Source organism: Microtus oregoni, unplaced genomic scaffold (genome assembly GCF_018167655.1).
Source record: "Microtus oregoni isolate MIOR12 unplaced genomic scaffold, Mior012 000010F_ref0000083, whole genome shotgun sequence".
NCBI lineage: Eukaryota > Metazoa > Chordata > Mammalia > Rodentia > Cricetidae > Microtus > Microtus oregoni.
This window is the reverse complement of record NW_024543069.1, coordinates 20,361,017-20,378,005: the sequence shown is the minus strand read 5'-3', so window position 1 is coordinate 20,378,005 and position 16,989 is coordinate 20,361,017. Positions and strand designations below refer to the sequence as shown.

The following is a 16,989-nucleotide window of genomic DNA, read 5'->3' as shown; positions in this document are numbered from 1 at the left end:
AGTTCTTTGAAGGTCTGGTAGAATTACTTTGCATTTGGTCCTGGTTCTTTTTCCCCCTGTTTTTGGTTGGGAGATTTTAATTACTACTTGTTTTTCACTAGAGGTTGAGAACCTGTTTACATTTCTTATTTCATCTTGATTTAACTTAGGCAGGTTGTATATATCAAGAAATCCATCTATGTCTTTTAGGTTTTCCAGTTTGGGGGAATATAGATTTTTAAACTATGTCCTTATAATTTTGTGAGTTTCCTTGATGTCTGTTGTGGTGTCTCTGTTCTCATATGTAATTTTAATCGGGATCCTCTTTCTCTTTCTCTTGGTTAATTTGGCTAAAGCTTTACCAGTCTTGTTGATATTTCTTAAAGAACCAGCTCTTTTTTTCATTGGATCTTTTTTAAAAATTTGTTTCTATTTCATTAGTTTCTGCCCTGAATTTGATTATTTCTTCCTGTTTATTCTTTGAGTGTTATTGCCCCCCCTCCCCCCCCCCCGTTTTCCTGGAGCTTTCAATTGTATCATTAAGTTCCTAGTATGAGAACGTCTCCAGTTTCTCGATGTTGGCACGTCGTGTTCAGAGCTTGCCCCTTAGATCTGCCTCTCCTGTGGCTCATAGGTTTGGGTATGTGGTTTCCATTTGCATTCAATTCTAAAAGTTTTAAATTTTCTTCTTTATTTGTTTCTTGACCCAGTCTTTGTTCAGTAGTGAGTTATTTAGCTTTCATGAACTTTTACACTTTCTGCTGTTTCTAGTGTTGATATCCGACTTTAAGCTGTTGTGGTCAGATAAGATGCAGGGTGTTATTTCAATTTTTCTTTTATCTGTTAACACTGCTTTGTATCCTAATATGTGATCAATTTTAAAGCACCTTCTGCCTGTTAGGTTCATTTGATTTGTGATGCTATTTAATTCTTTCATTACTCCACTTAGTTTGAATGACTTGTTTGTTGATGAGAATGAAATATTAAAATTATCCACTTTTCACTGTGTTAGGATCAATATGTAATTTTAACTGTAGTAGTGTTTCTCTTATGAAATCATGTACCCTTGTATTTGGTGCATAAATGTTTAGAATTATAATATCCTCTTGGTGGATTTTTTCTTTAATGAGATATAGTGCCCTTTATTATCTCTTATGATTACTCTTTGTGTCAGTCTACCATGCCAGCTATAAAAATGGCTTGCTTCTTGGTTCCATTTGCTTAGAATGCCTTTTCCAATCCCTTTGCCCAAACTGATGTCTGTCCTTGCTGGTAAGGTGTGTTTCTTGGAAGGAGCAGAAAGATGGGTCCTGCTTTCTAATCCAGTCTCTCTGTCTGACTTATGGGGTATATGAGATCATTACTATTGAGTTATTAGCCATGTTTATTAGTTCCTGTTACTTTGCTGTTGTTTTATTCATCTCCCCCTTTTTAATTTTAAGATTTAGTTTGCTTATTGATTTAAGAATACATCAATTTTAATGTCCTTTAATTCTTCCTGAAAGGTGTAACAACTCAGTGCAGCACACTTATCTCTTTTCCGTATAATTTCCCATAGATACTAATTTTCTTCCTTTTATTGAAAATACATTATTTTCTTACATAATATATCCTGGTAACAGTTTCCCCTCTGTCTACTTCCCCCAGTTGCTCCCCACCTCCTCTCTCACCTGGATCCACTTCCTCCTCATCTCTCATTAGGTTTCTTAGAGATAATAATAAAATATAACAAAATAAAATATAATAAGGCAAAACAAAAATTGCCACATTGAAGTTGGACAAGAGAAATCAACAGAAGGAAAAGAGCCCAAGAGAAGGCACATGAATCAGAAACCAACTCGTTTGCACACTCAGGAATCCCATGAAAACCCTAAACTGTAAACCTTAATATGTAGGCAGAGGTACAGACCCATGTAGGCCCTGCCTGCTGCCTTAGTCTCTGAGTTCATATGGCTTTGCTCACGTTGATTTAGAGGGCCCGTTTTCTAGGTTTCTCCCATCCCCACGGACTCATATTCTTTCTGCCTCCTCTTCTGCTCCTTTATTTTTTTTAAATTTAATTAATTTATTATTTTTGTTTATTTGTTTGTTTTCTGAGGCATGTCTTCTCTGTGTAGCCCTAGCTGTCCTGGTATTCACTCTGTAGACCAGGCTGGCCTCAAACTCACAGAGATCAGCCTGTCTCTGCTCCTGAGTGCTGGGATTAAAGGCGTGTACCACCACAGTTAGTTTGAGCCTTATTTCAATTTGCCTTTTCTTTAGCAATTCTATTTCTATATTAAATTCTACTTACATCTCTTGCATTGTTTTCTTTATTTCATTCTGCTCTGTTTTCATGGTTTATATTTACATCCTCTTTAAGGGTCTTGAACATACTCATAATTACTATTCTGAAGTCTTTGTCTTGTGCTGGAGCTAAATTGCTTTGCTTGGTATCTATTGCAATAGGGTTGCTGGCTTCTGGAGGAGGCATATTGACTTGCTTGTTCATATTTGTGGTTTTTTTTTTGCTAGTATTTAGACATCTGGAGTTGTAACATTTTGGTGTTTATTGGTGTAGATCTTGTTTTTTGGTCTCACCTTTGTTGGGTGGGGTGTGTAGTTCTTTGTTTGCTGTTGCTGCAATATAGACACTCTTAACCTAAACTTAAGAGTTGTGTTAATATTATAGTTAGAAGAGAGTACATTTAGAACAATGAGTTCTTTGTCAGACATCTTTTTGCCAGTTGTCTGAAGCCCATTGGTCTCAGAATACTAAGCATGTTCTGGGGGTGCATGGATAATGTTCATGGAGTATCACCTGTCTGTCTGAGGTAGTCTTCTGCTTTTGATCTTTTTCTCCCTCACCTGTTACAGTATGAGAAATTATTATCTATGCAACATATTTCAGACAACAGTTTTTTTAAATTTGAAATGTCAACTTGCATTCAAGTAAAAAGGATTCTAAGTTTGTTCAGTCTGACCCAGTAATTGTGCTCTTTTAAAGAGATTCTTTTCTACCCCTGTTATGCTTTTATGATTTTTGCAGGTTTATAATATAGATGTGTATACATGCTTCCTTATTTTTGTCTCTTGATAGAGTAACAAAAATTATATTTAGCTGTATGTATAGCTATTCGAGGAGATTAGGAATGATAGGAAAGATAAAAATGTGGATTATGTTTTTTTGACGTTCATTTTGAAAATTATAGTGAGTTTTATTCAAAACACTGAGTTAATAAATGAATTTATTTACTGAAAATCTTTGAATATTTGCCTCTAGTTTGACTGATGTAATCTTTCACCTAGTAAACCTTGGTGCCTCTCAAATTCAACATGTTCAAAGCCAGTTCTAGTTCCCTCTATCAAGTCAGGCTTAGTTTTTGTGACTTTTGGTCAAAGACATCTTCCAGGTTCCCAAGGACAAAAATATAGTTATGAAAAAAAAATTATGTCATTGCCACCATCCTACTTTGTTAAATCCAACCACAGCTGATTGCTCTGAAATTCCATTGACACCCCATTTATCCTTTTTCAAGTGTCAGCTTGGCATTCACAAGAGGAAACTCCAAGTTTGCTCTTCTCAATGGCCTTCATGGGCTCCATAACCTGCTTTTCCTTTTCTTATTTCTTCTCACCCCTGAGTCTATATCAGTAATAATCAAATGAATTGCCATGCATTAATCATAACAAGAACACATTTCCTGTGTGTCGGAAGCTGTTTGGGTACTGGTTTAAGAGCTTTGTATATATAAACTTGTTAACTCCTGAGAACAATCTTTTCAGTTGAGTGTATTATATTAATTGGTATAGAAGTTACTTATCTAAATTAATACATTTTGTAATAATAAGAGAAGCTTTCAAAGCTAGGTTATGTAGTTATGAGATTCTGTTCTTGGGTCCCCTGCTTTCCAGAGGCACCTTTCTTTTCAAGTAGCTCTTTCTGTTTCTAATTTTGTTTTTAGCATGCTATTGGCTTGTTATTGCTGTCTTCTCTGCAAGAAAAATCTCTTCTCTTTCTACCGTGAAATCAAATTTTCACTTTTGTAGAGAGTCAAGTTCCATAAAATCAGCCATAGGTATTTCATGCCATAGTATTTTCTTTCTTTTTTTTATTAATTTATTAATTATTTATTAAAGATTTCTGCCTCCTCCCTGCCACCGCCTCCCATTTCCCTCCCCGTCCCCTGATCAAGTCCCCCTCCCTCATCAGCCCAAAGAGCAATCAGGGTTCCCTGCCCTGTGGGAAGTCCAAGGACCACCCACCTCCATCCAGGTCTAGTAAGGTGAGCATCCAAACAGCCTAGGCTCCCACAAAGCCAGTACGTGCAGTAGGATCAAAAACCCATTGCCATTGTTCTTGAGTTCTCAGTAGTCCTCATTGTCTGCTATGTTCAGCAAGTCCAGTTTTATCCCAGGCTTTTTCAGACCCGGGCCAGCTGGCGTTGGTGAGTTCCCAATAGAACATTCCCATTGTCTCAGTGTGTGGGTGCACCCCTCGCAGTCCTGAGTTCCTTGCTCGTGCTCTCTCTCCATAAAGGACATTGAGCCTATAATTCGTGATCCTAGAGAAGCTAAATAAGAAGGTGAACCCAAAGAAAAACATATAGGCATCCTCCTGAATATTAACCTTCATCAGGCGATGAAAGGAGACTGAGACAGAGACCCACATTGAAGCACCGGACTGAAATCTCAAGTTCCAAATCAGGAGTATTTTCTTCTCTTGGGTTTCTATTTACTTTACCCCAGTATTTTAACACAGTTTTTCTTGGCACACAGTGTTTATTTAATAAGTTTGGCTTTTCCTGTAGGATCCTAATATTAGTGTATCCAAGTCTTTCTCACTTCTGTTTCCCTTTTCAGCCTTGGTGAGATGCTAAGTGCTGGTCAGCAAATCCCATTGTGCTGTTTAGCTTTCCTTTACTGTTGCTTTAAGGTGCCTATCTGAGATAGGCAGTCTGTGAAGAGAAAAGGCATTTTCAGCCATAGTTTCCAAGGATTCTGCTCATGATTCCTTGACTCTGTTACTTCCGGCAGGGAGCATGTGTCAGAACAATCTGCTTACTTGACAGTGGAGACAGAGCCCGAGGAACAGACTGGTACCTACAGTCCTCCCAAAGGCAGCCTCCCTCCCCACCTAAAACATCCCATTAAGTTTCCACCATCTTCTAATAGCGCCAAACTAAGGACTTAGCATTCAACGTGTCTTTGGGATACTACAGATCCAAACTATAGCCCCAAGCTGCTCTCTAACCTAACAAAATGTTCTTCCATCTCAGCTCTGCCCCAATGTGACTGACTGTGGGGTCAGTCTAAGATGTAGAAAAAAATATCTAGATTTAGAACCATGCTGAGCATTGGAGATAATGACACAAATGTCTAGCAAGTCCTTTTGTTCTTATATGTCATGTTCTAAGTCATGTTAGTGGCTTCCTGACTTCTAATGCCTCTGAGTCCTTCATTCATGGTCATCTTGAGAGCACAATCTCTTCTTTCTTCTTATAAGGTTATGATCAATTTGTTCAGACGGAAAAAAGATGAACTATTGTTTCATTTCCAGAATCTCTTTTACACCCTGTTTCATTGGTGCCACTATCATTAGCAGTGTGTTATCTTTTGACATGCTGCCTATTTATAATAGCAAACCAGCAGTCCCTTGTTCCCTCACAACTCTTTGTCAGATGCCACCTGGTCTACATAATGCAGTTTCATCTAGTTCGTTGACTAGATAGATGAGAAGCGTTCAGTGTATATACTGCAATTTGAACTAATAGCTCTGACCAGTCCCTTAAAAGGTAGATTGGTAATACAGTTCAATAGGTTTTTACTTGCAATTGTAGCTTTGATAGCTGTTTTTCATTTAGGTTTTTGTTTACCATGTGTGCTTTTTATTCATGAATCTTTTCATCCTTTGCTTCCATCTGACACCATGTGTTTGAGGTTGCATTTTATGAATGTAAAACCATGAACATAATTACTAAATGATTTAGGTTTTATTTCTGTCTCATGTGTTCTTAAAAATACCAGCTGCTGCTTAGTTGAAATGTAATTTAATTTGACTGACACTTGAGATTTATAGTTTCTAAACATGAATATATTTTCCTTGTTTGTTTTCATAAGCATTTTGGTTCATATGTTAATGTGTCTCTTGATTTCACTTTTCTTCTTCATCAATAAAACAACAAAAGGAAACCTTGAAGGGAATTGTTAAAATTTTGAAAACATTTTTTTAGAGTTCACACTTAAGCTCACAGAATTCTTTCTCATTTTGGTAGTTTTACATGTTCTATTTTAGGAACTTTCATTTTGTTCACAGCTTCTGATAGGAATATAAAGTTGCATTTTATTTGTGGAAACAGTTGCATGCTAGATATGTGAAGTAAATATTTCTCCTCAATTGCTTAATGGTCTTAAAAACTTAATGGGTGCTTTATTTCTGTGTACACCTAGCATGTCGTTGTTACTGCATTCATTCATGTTGGTGTGTCAATGGCTGACGCAGCAGGTAACCTTACTTGCGAGCCTGGCACCCTGAGTTCCATCCCCTGATCCCATGGAAAGGTGGGAGAGAACTGCTCCTGAGAGTTGTCCTCTGACCTCACAGGTGTACTGTGGCACGTTGTGCACCCACGTTCACACGCAACATCAGTATCGTCACCACTACCACCAACATCACCACCAACAACAAGGAAATCTCAAAAATAATTTTGGAATGAGAAAGCATCTTACAAAACTGATGATACTTTGGCTCTTCTCACCAGAAAACTTCTTAGGTAGATAGCGTCTAAATATTTAAATAGCCTTTGAGAGCCTGTTTTGGAATTGGGATGATACATGTGGCTTGGTTTAAGATGAATAGAACATTAGTACTTAAGAGGTAAATAGAGAGGTTAAGTACTCTAACCTGAGAACAACTGGTGAGGGTGGAGAAGGCGTGTAGATGGGACTTGAGGAACAGAGTCTGCTGGAGACATGGGAAGCAGCAGGACCGAGGCCTCCATAGGGGAACAGTGCTTCTGATCTTTCTCTGTCGCTATTGTGCATGGCATTCAGTGTCTCATTTGCTCTTTATTGTGGCTTCCGTGGTGGCTTTGTCAGCCCTAATGTGCTATCAGAGAAGTAAAGTTAGCTTCAAAAAATTAAACCTTGTATTTTAGATCAGCAGGAAATGGCTTTTGATATTGATTTAATCTTTTGTTTCTTAAGTGTGTCTGTGGTAAAAGGTGTTTCTTGATGTAAAAAGAAACACTTCTTGGTTACTTGGCTAGCTTTTAGGGGAAGAATTAAAATGGTCTCTGAAGTGTCAGAAAAACTAACAGGAACACCACCTACTCATGCTTTTATTAAATAAAACTGTAGAAGTCTGTATTATCATGGCAATATAATGAACGAGTGATAAGTTAACATGGAGTGAGAGGCAGAAACTGTGGTGCTCCTCAGGAAGGTTCCGGACAGCTGCAGCTTCTGTGAGGAAGAGGCCCGCGTGTTTTCTTAGGAACTATTAGTTAGACAGTGAAATTAGGTGGGAATAAAAATCCACCTGAAAATAAGATACTGCACTTGTGTGTAAAAATGATAAACTTTTGTTTCTTTTTTGTTTTGTTTTGAGACAGGGTCTCTCTGTGTAGCAACCCTGACTGACTGGCCTTGAACTCACAGAGATCCACCTACCTCTGCCTCCCCAAGTGCTGGGACTAAAGGTGTGTGCTCCACCACCACCCAGCAAGCTATTTCTTTTAATTAGTTATTCAGATAATCTTTCTGCCCAATATTACTATTTATGTGAACTTTTAATCCAAATGAATGCTTTATTTACTTCACTCATTCAGTGACATTTATTTAATGATGTTCTACTTTGTATTGGGCCATTTTATAGATAATGGGGCCATAAATACGAACAGAGTATTACTGGCTGAAGACACTCATATCTCTCACATACTCAATTTTTAAAAAATGAGATGACAAAATTATTCAGACTTACCCACACATTGGGTAGTTTTAGAGAAGTCATGGGTAGCTCGAAGAGACTTTGCTGTGCAAAGCCGACCTGGCATGCACACATAGCCTCATTCTGTTAGCTCGTTTGTCAGAGTCAGAGAATCAGTAATGGGGCATTGCTTTGACTCCTCAGAACTCAACCTGAGGTTTTCCTTGACGCTTTGGAACTTGATATAAGTTTTATTTCCATTAATTACAGCAGTTTTCAGTATTTTTAGTTCCGCAAACGAAGTAAAACTAATATTAGACCTGGAAATTAAAAGAAATTATTTAACTGTATATAGAAAGCATTAATTATAAGGTGATGTATTTCAAGAGATTCTTGCCATATTAAATATTTAATATATAAAATTTTTGTAGTTTTTAAATGTAATTTATGTGTTTAAACATTCAAAATATTGAAAATATATATAAACATATAGCATTATTATCATGCATATATTTTTCTACCTAATAGGATGGGGACACTTTTCAAATCTTTCATGTTGCAGACTTTTGCCACACAACTAGCTGAATCCTCGTGGTCATCAGTTGCTATTTTAGAGGCTTTAGAAAATATTAAGTAGCTCTCTAGTTTTGGAGGTTATCTGGCTGGAGGTTATTTTTAATTTTTTTTTTGAGAGAAATTTTATGTAACTTGTTGAGCAAGTTGATCTAAGTTACTTTCATATGCCATGTTTCTATGTGTAAAGCATGGTTTTAAGCATTTAAAAATAAATGTAGGAAACCGAGAATTAAAAAAGAGAGTTAAGTGGGTAGAGATGACTCAAAAGATACATCCCTGTCCCCCCCACTGTGAAGACTGATCTTAAGCACCATGCAAATTAAATATTGGGTAGGTGTGGCAGCCAAGGAGGAGACAGAGAATACCCAGGGCAAGCTGACTACCTAGACTAATTAGATCTGTGAGCTCTGGGTTTAAAAAGAGACTTTGCTTCCGAAAGTAAATAGTGATCAAGGAAGACAACGATGTCAACCTCTGGTCTCCAGCGGTAGTCACATAGAGTTATACCTGTGTACATGTATGTGAACATGCATACTGTATCCACCCCCTCAGATACAGAGAAAGTACTCAGCCTGAGTTTATACCACTAGTAAGTATTGTGATGGGATTTGAATGCCTGGGGCCTAGTGATTACTCAGCCTGCTCACAGCAAGGTTCTGTTTTGGAAATAGACTCCTTATAGCTTTGCATCCTCTTAATACTTGTGCCATATCTCCTACATTTATTTGCTGTGGATTCTCCTAACGCCCTGAATGAATTAGGAAAGTATCTAAAAAAACTCTTCAGTGGTCCCTTATAGACATCCACGTGTTTGAAGAACATCTGTGCTTTATTCCCACAGAGGCACAAGATAGGTTTCTAGACTTGTTGTAGTCATTTTTCCTCATCTTATGACTGTTTTCTCGTCTGCAGGTTTTAAATGCACAGAGAGCAGGATACAAAGCAGCCATAGTTCACAATGTAGACTCTGATGACCTGATTAGCATGGGATCCAACGACAGTAAGTACAGGTATCACTTTTCTTGTCTCCTGATTGACAGATCATTTGAAATTAAAGTTAACAGAATTTGTTCTTTCATTTTCTGTTCAAACAGTAAAGTTTCTTTTTTTATTATCAGATAATTCCCAGTTGTTAGCCATCATGGGATTACTGTGGGGTATTCACCAGAGAAGACTGCTCAGACATGGGTTTAAGCCAATAGAATGTCTTTATTAGCCAGCTAGCAACTACACTGAATGTTCAGATCCCAGTGTAGCCCTGGATCTTCCTCAGGATGAGCTTTTAAACACGTAACCCATGTTCTGGGCTGACATATTTCAGTTAATGAGAACAGTTAGCCAGAAGCAGAACTACAGTTAGAGACTTTCCCAGAACCATGGGCTTTGATGGATTAGGTGTTTGTTTTAGTTTTGGCAGGGAATGCTGTCCATGTGCTTAGTTTTACACCCTGAATGACACTTCCATCTTGGAGTCATTTGTGCTAAAGTTTCTAGGCTTACTAAAGTCTGGGGCCCTTTAGAGGATAATTTTAATTCCCAAATGAAGTAGAATTGACTTCTCCTTTTTCTGAACAGGGAATGGTTTTGTTTTGTTTTGTTTCATTTATGTGTTTATTTATTGATTTGTAGATATTTTCTTTAAAAAAGAATTCAAAGGCCATAAACAGTGATTTCATTACTTGTTAAGAATGCCATGGAAGGCCTGTGAGAGCGCTTAGTGAACAAAGACATTGTTGTCAGGACTAATGACCCAAGTTCAGTCTTCTCAAACCACATAAGGAAGAGAATCCATTCCTGAAAGTTGTCCTGTTAACTCCACATGCATGCTGTGGGATACACACATACACACACACTAGAAATGTAATAAAAATTAAGGAATGCTGTATAAGCATTTTTTGGTAATTATTTAGATATATACAGCATTACATTTTAAGATGTATAGAGTATTTACTATATTCTGGTAAAATTTCAAAGGCTTGTACATTATTCTTTCTTTCATATGTTTTGGGCATGTACATGCATTGGTGTGTATGTGTGTGTGTGTTAGTCCAGCAGTCCAGTATCAGGTGTCTTTTCCTATTGCTCCTCACTGTATTTTACCTTATAGATTTGGTGCTTTGCTGCTCGTGTGTCTGTGTACCACGTGTGTACTGTGTCCACAGAGGCCTATAAGAGGCATTGGATCCCCAAGAACTGGAGTGTAAACAGTTTTGAGCTGTCATGTAGGTGCTAGGAATAGAATATGGGTCCTGTGGAAGAGCAGGCAAGTAGTCTTGATTGCTGGGCCATCTCTCCAGCACTTTCATCTTATTTCTTTGAGATTTTCCACTGAACCCAGAACCTAGATTGCTGCCCAGAAAGCCCCAGGGATCCTCCTGTTCCTGTCTTCTGCTGCAGAAACTACAGTACTGAATTAGACTTTTTATATAGGTGTTGGATACCCAAACTCTATTTTTTTTTTTTTGGTTTTTTTTTGAGACAGGGTTTCTCTGTGGCTTTGGAGCCTGTCCTGGAACTAGCTCTGTAGACCAGGCTGGTCTCGAACTCACAGAGATCCGCCTGCCTCTGCCTCCCAAGTGCTGGGATTAAAGGCGTGCGCCACCACCGCCCGGCTCCAAACTCTATTTAGATCTTCCTAAATAAAGCAAACCCTTTATCCATGGAACCATTTTACCAGTCCCTGTGTGGCTGCATGGCTGCCTTCTTCCCTCTGTCCCTTCCTTCTTTCCTCCCCTCTTCCTCCTCCTTTTTTTATTTTTTTGAGACAGGGTCTCTCTGTATGTCTTCCTGGCCATTCTGGAACTCACTATATAGACCAGGCTGGCCTAGAGCTCCCAGAAATCTTCCTGCATCTGCCTCCCAGGTACTGGGATTAAAGGTGTGTGCCACTATGCCCAGCCTCCAATATACTTTGTTGTATCAGTTGGTCTTTTACATCATGTGGACACATTCATAATTTATTTGAAATGAGAATATTTTCTTATTCTGAATATTAGTTCACAGGAAAAATGAGCCAACTTTAAGGAGCTAAAAAGACCTTTGCAATGATTTTGTTTTTTTTGAGATATGGTACTATGTAGCCATAGTGAACTCTTATGGATCTACACCCACCTGTCTCTCCTTCAAGGTGCTATGATTAGAGGTGTGTAACACCATGCTCATCTACCCAGTGAGTTCTTTAAAAGCTGTATCCTTCACTTAATCTGTGACTGCTAAAGCTCTGGAGGGAAAGACATCCTGGCTTGTTGGGAAGTCAGACTGTCCCTGAAGCTGGGGTGCAGTGGGGATATAGCAATCCTGCTCCCCTCCTAGAGAGAGCCGTCACAGCTGAGCTCTGTCCAGTTTCCCCTGTGGGAACATCCTAGCAGAGCTCTCTGTTCCTTCTTCTGCTCCCACCCAAGATGTTACTTCTGTTTTACTCTGCTCAAGGGAAAACCCCTGTAGAAATGTAGCCCTCTCCTCCTGCTCCAGTGATAGGGGAATGCCTCAGCAAAGGTTCTTCTGCTTCGAGCTGATGAAAAACTCTTTTAAGAAAGATTTGTTTGTGAAGGAGGAGTCCAGGAGAGTGGCTACCTCTGCCAGGGTGGGAACGGACACTTCATAGGGGCAGTTTTCCCAGGGAGAAGATTTTTCTGCTCAGATATTGGCTGGTTTAGTTGGTAAGGGGCAGTGTTGGCTCTGGTTTCAGGGCCAAACTGTGTTTCTTTCACTGTCCCTTTGTTGCCTTTTGGCTCTAATTTCAGGACTAAAGCATATTTCTTTCATAGACTTTGGTTCTAAGACGAAGTATGTTCCTTTGGCTCTGCTTTCAGGGCCAGGGTGGGTTTCGTTCGCTAGCTTAGGTTTCAGGGGCAGGGTGGTGTGTTTTGGCTGGCCCTTTTCCCCTACACGATGTAGTTTCCACAATTCAGGACTATCATATATATATATTTTTTATTAAAAAATTTTAAGAACTTCATATATGAATTCTGTTTGCATCATTTCTATCCCTCCCTCTCTTCTCTCCAATGTCTCTTATGTTCCCCTCTCCCTAATTATTTTCTCTCCTCTAATTGTTATTGTTTCACACACACAACCTGCTGAGTCTATACAGTGTTGTTTTTATGTTCATGTGTTTAGGGCCAACCACTTGGGAATTAAATAGCCTATTGACCTCATGCTGGAGAAAACTTATTTCTCTCTCTCTCTCTCTCTCTCTCTCTCTCTCTCTCTCTCTCCCTCTCCCTCTCTCTCTCTGTCACTCTCGGCAGCCATTGATTTCCTACAGCCCCTTGTGATCTTTTCTGATCAATGCTGACACGTCAGCTGGGGTTGGGGTTGTCATTGTGCAGGTCTTGTTTGGACGACCATATTTGTTGGGTACAGTTTTCCTGTCTTGTCTAGAAGATATTATCTTGCATCAGGCATCCCGGTCCCCTGTCTTTTAGAATCTTTCTGCTCTTTCTTACTCAATTTTCTTGTACCTTAGGCATAGGGTTGTATTGTAGATGTATCAGTTGAGATTTGGCATTCCAGTCGCTTGTGCTCTGTGTTTTGACCAGTTGTGGATCTCTGCAGTGGTCTCCATCTGCTGCAAAGGGAACCTTCTTTGACAGGGTGAGAGCTTCACTGACCTGTGGGTGTAGGGATAAGTATTTAGAATGCAGTTAGGATTATGCTGCTTTAGGAAAGTGGCCTTAGTAGGTTCTCCACCAGAGTCCATCACCTCACCAGCCGTGGATGGTCTGGGTTTGCAGTACTGGGCCCGAAGTCTGTCCTATTGAGCAGAAGTCCAGTTAGAGAGCTCTCGTTATCCTGACGCATGTGCCTTTGCTGTGCAAAAGACTGGAGATTTGACTTTTCTTTTCTCTCTTTAAAATTCCCTTCTTTAAGTTTTAAAATCTCAGTTGATACATCCTAACTCAGGTGATATATGTGATTTGTGTACATTATTGAGGACTGTTCTGATTCTTTCTTGATCTCATAGGTCAGTAGATGTTATTACTAACAATTATAAGTCAATAGCTTCAAGTCTCTCTCACACTTTATCACAGTATCTTCATGAAAGAATAAAATCTCTTACAAAGGGAATATAATTCTAAGTTTTGTCAAAAAAAATTTAGGGCTGGTAATGGGGCTCATGGGGTAAAGTACTTTGTCAGCCTGAACAATCTGAGCTCCACCATCAGAGAAGTTCTTGCAGGAGGTGGGACAAATATAGAGACCCACAGTCAGACATTATGCAAAGATTGAGAGACCCTTGGAATACTCAGCCCTAAAGGGCTGTCTTCATCAAATCTCCTTGGAATATTCAGCCCTAAATGGGCTATCTTCATCAAATCTCCCCCTGGAGAAGATTGTTTTTATTTGTGTTTCCAATTATTTTATTTCCAAACCTGAGTAGTAGATAATTTTAAAAACAAAAATCTTTTTTTTTCTTTTTGTGTGACATTTCATTTTGGTTTTAAATACAGAGGTCAGAATCCAGTTTCTGGGAAAAGCAGTCAGAAGCTAGCTCTGCTGTAACCTCTAGGAGGAAGTCGGAACTCCCTTAGCTCTTTGCTTCATGCCAGTTAGTCCCTGTCACCATTTCCCGCTTGAGAGCCAGGGTCATGGTGCTGTCTCTTAGACTCCTTTAAAATGGTTTTACATCAGTGGCTTGTCTCTGTCTTGGAATTGGGTATGTAAAGTAAAAATTTTCCACTTTACTTAGGAGTTAGATAATTTGTGGGAAGGAAGGTTGAAATATTGCCATCTTCTTTGTTCTTTGATAGTTAAAGTTTTATGTATTTAGGAGAGTAAGTAAAATGGAAATATTAAAGATAAAAACTTATGTTTCTGTTCTGTAAGATGTTGAGAGAACTGAGTGTGTGTGTGTGTGTGTGTGTGTGCGTGTGCGTGTGTGTGTGTGTGTGTGTGTGTGTGTGTGTGTGTGTGTGTATGAGCATCATTGCCCTTGTCTCGTCGTGCGGTGCTTCTGAACACTGCTGTGAGTATAAATCTGCAGTCTGGTAGGCCAGATAGTAGGCCGTGGACTCTGAATGTGATTGCTTCCAATTTTATTTGCTGCTGTTAGACAGAACCTTAAATGCTACCTTTTTACAAATAAACTTACTGTTCTTTTACACAGTTGAAACATTAAAGAAAATTGACATTCCATCTGTCTTCATTGGTGAATCATCAGCTAATTCCCTGAAAGATGAATTCACATATGAAAAAGGGTAAGTAATGAATATCAAAAATATCATGTAACTTCACATTGTTCCTTATATTAGACTAGAATTATATAATTTTAGTTACATTGATAATAATTTATTTAGAGATAAGATCTTACTATGTAGCCCTGGCTGGCCTGGAGAAGATTATTTTATTATGTGCTCATAGATTGCACTAAATTATCTCTTCTTAATATAAATCACTGTATTGTAAGCAATTGTTTCTTTTGTATTTGATTATGTATTAAAAATATGTTCATGCTATAGAGATTTGCTGGTGTGGCTAAACATAAGTTTTCCATTTATGGCTTCTTTTCAAGTTTCTGATGAGGTATTTTATTGGTTACAATTATTGATAGACTTTACTCTGTCATTACATTTTCTAAGGAGAGTTTAATTTGCATAAATGAAAGCTTATTTTATATGGTGATGTTAATCTGTGATTGCCAAAATTATTTTATGGTTGATAATAATTTTTCTATTACACATGTGAACGGCTTTGCCTTTCCTTTCTAATTTTTCTACTTGGGGTGCTTTCTGTCATCTAAATGCACTGACAGTACCTTTAACACATGGTAATCAGTAGAGATAGTGGGTATCTTTACTTTGTACGTTAGTGAGATAGTTTGTTTCAAAATAGAAATCTAACTTTTAATCATATTAAGAATAAATTTCACTTTATTTTTTTAAACACTGTCTAATTAATTTAATCACTGTGAAAAATAATAGCACATAGGGGCACTGGAGAGATGGTGCAGAAATTAAGGGGGTATACTGCTCTTGTGGAGAACCTGAGTTCAGTTTCCAGCATGTGCATCTGTAGCCAACATTTGAGCTCATCACAGGTTGTTTCTTTGATAATTGGACGGATCAAAGACTCTGGTGTGTGGTTCTGAAAGCTCTGTACTTTATTGGCTGTGTGTGTCAGCGGGGAGCCTGAGAAATTAGCAATTTGTTTTCACATGTAGGCCTTGACATCACGTTTGAAATTAACCTGAAAATACAAACACAGAATAAACCTTATTTCCTCCATTGCACATTTCTGTGCTTCAAAGGTCAATATTAGCTGCATGGCCATAGAATGTGATGTGGTAAGAAATTACTAGAATTGCTTAAGTACCTCTTTGTTGTTCTTGTTCCCCAAATTGAGATTAATCTGGGGTGAATCTGTAGGTTCACCTGCAATAGACACAAAATAGGAAACAGTTCTCAGCCATAGGTAGTCACTGTCACTACCTCTACCATTAGCAGTCTGGCTAGGAAAGGGCAGTAATTTGAAAGTGTATTGAATTCGTGTCTTAGTTAGGGGCATAATCGCTGTGATAAAGCACCATGACCAAAAGCAGTCTATGGAGGAAATGGTTTATTTTGTTTACATTCCCAGGTAACAGCCCCACATTGAGGGAAGTCATGGCAAGAACCTGGAAGCAGGAACTGAAGCAGAGGCCATAAAAGATCAGTGTTTACTGGCTTGCTCCTAATGACTTCCTCAGCCTATTTTCTTTTAAACCCCAGCTCGGGGGTGGCACCACCAACAATGGTCTGAGCCCTCCCGCATCCATCACTAGTTAACAAAATGTCCCACAGGCTTGCCTATGACCAGTCTTAGAGATTTTCTGGATTGTGGCTCTCTCTTCTCAGATAACTAACTTTTATGAAGTTGACAATGAACTAGCCAGGACAACCTGTAATTCAAAATGCGTAAAATACTTAATCAATTTCAGACTATTTATACTTATCGTAGAATGTCTTGACCATAGCTAAAGTGATTTGAAATGTGGCAGGCTAGCGTGAATAGGACATGTAGAATTTTAGGTTTAGAATCCAGACCACTGAATCCCAGCAGTGCCTCTGGGAATGTCTGTAGTGAATTCCAGACCATGTTTATTCTAACATGTGTTAATTTTACTTTATTGGAACTTCCTGATGTGCTTTTTTATAACTTATTTCTTCTTGCCTAGCAAGTTATTTCTAAGCAAGTCATCATGCTAAATCACAGAACCGTGTTTGTTTTGTCATATGGGGGAATGTTTCTATGTAAGTCATAAACACGAAGAAAAGAGGAACTGGAGTACAGGAAGTATAAGCGAACTGCTGAAAGATGAAGAAGCTGTCATCGGTTAGCAGAGCAGTCCAGCGTTTGGACAGCAGCACTGTTAATTGTAGCATGTCGGTGGGGATGTGGCAGTGACGTACCAGAAGATGGATGGCTCACACAAGAGGCACCATTGGTGTAGTGCAGAGGGTTTGTGCCCAGATGAAATTATTTTCTGAAATGGCCTTTTGCTAGAAGAGAGATGAGGCAGGTTCCAAGCCTGCTGCTGGTTTCTTCTT

At 38.7% G+C, this 16,989-nt stretch overlaps 1 protein-coding gene across 2 annotated transcripts in view; it reads left to right on the top strand.

Moving 5' to 3' along the window:
* Nucleotides 1-16,989, top strand: part of Rnf13 (ring finger protein 13) — a 74,713-nt gene that overhangs the window by 33,478 nt on the left and 24,246 nt on the right. For both annotated transcript variants that reach the window (XM_041659342.1, XM_041659343.1), the window contains exons 5-6: nt 9,374-9,461; nt 14,571-14,661. In XM_041659342.1, the coding sequence (XP_041515276.1) occupies nt 9,374-9,461; nt 14,571-14,661 (179 nt within the window). The remainder of the gene's footprint in view (nt 1-9,373; nt 9,462-14,570; nt 14,662-16,989) is intronic.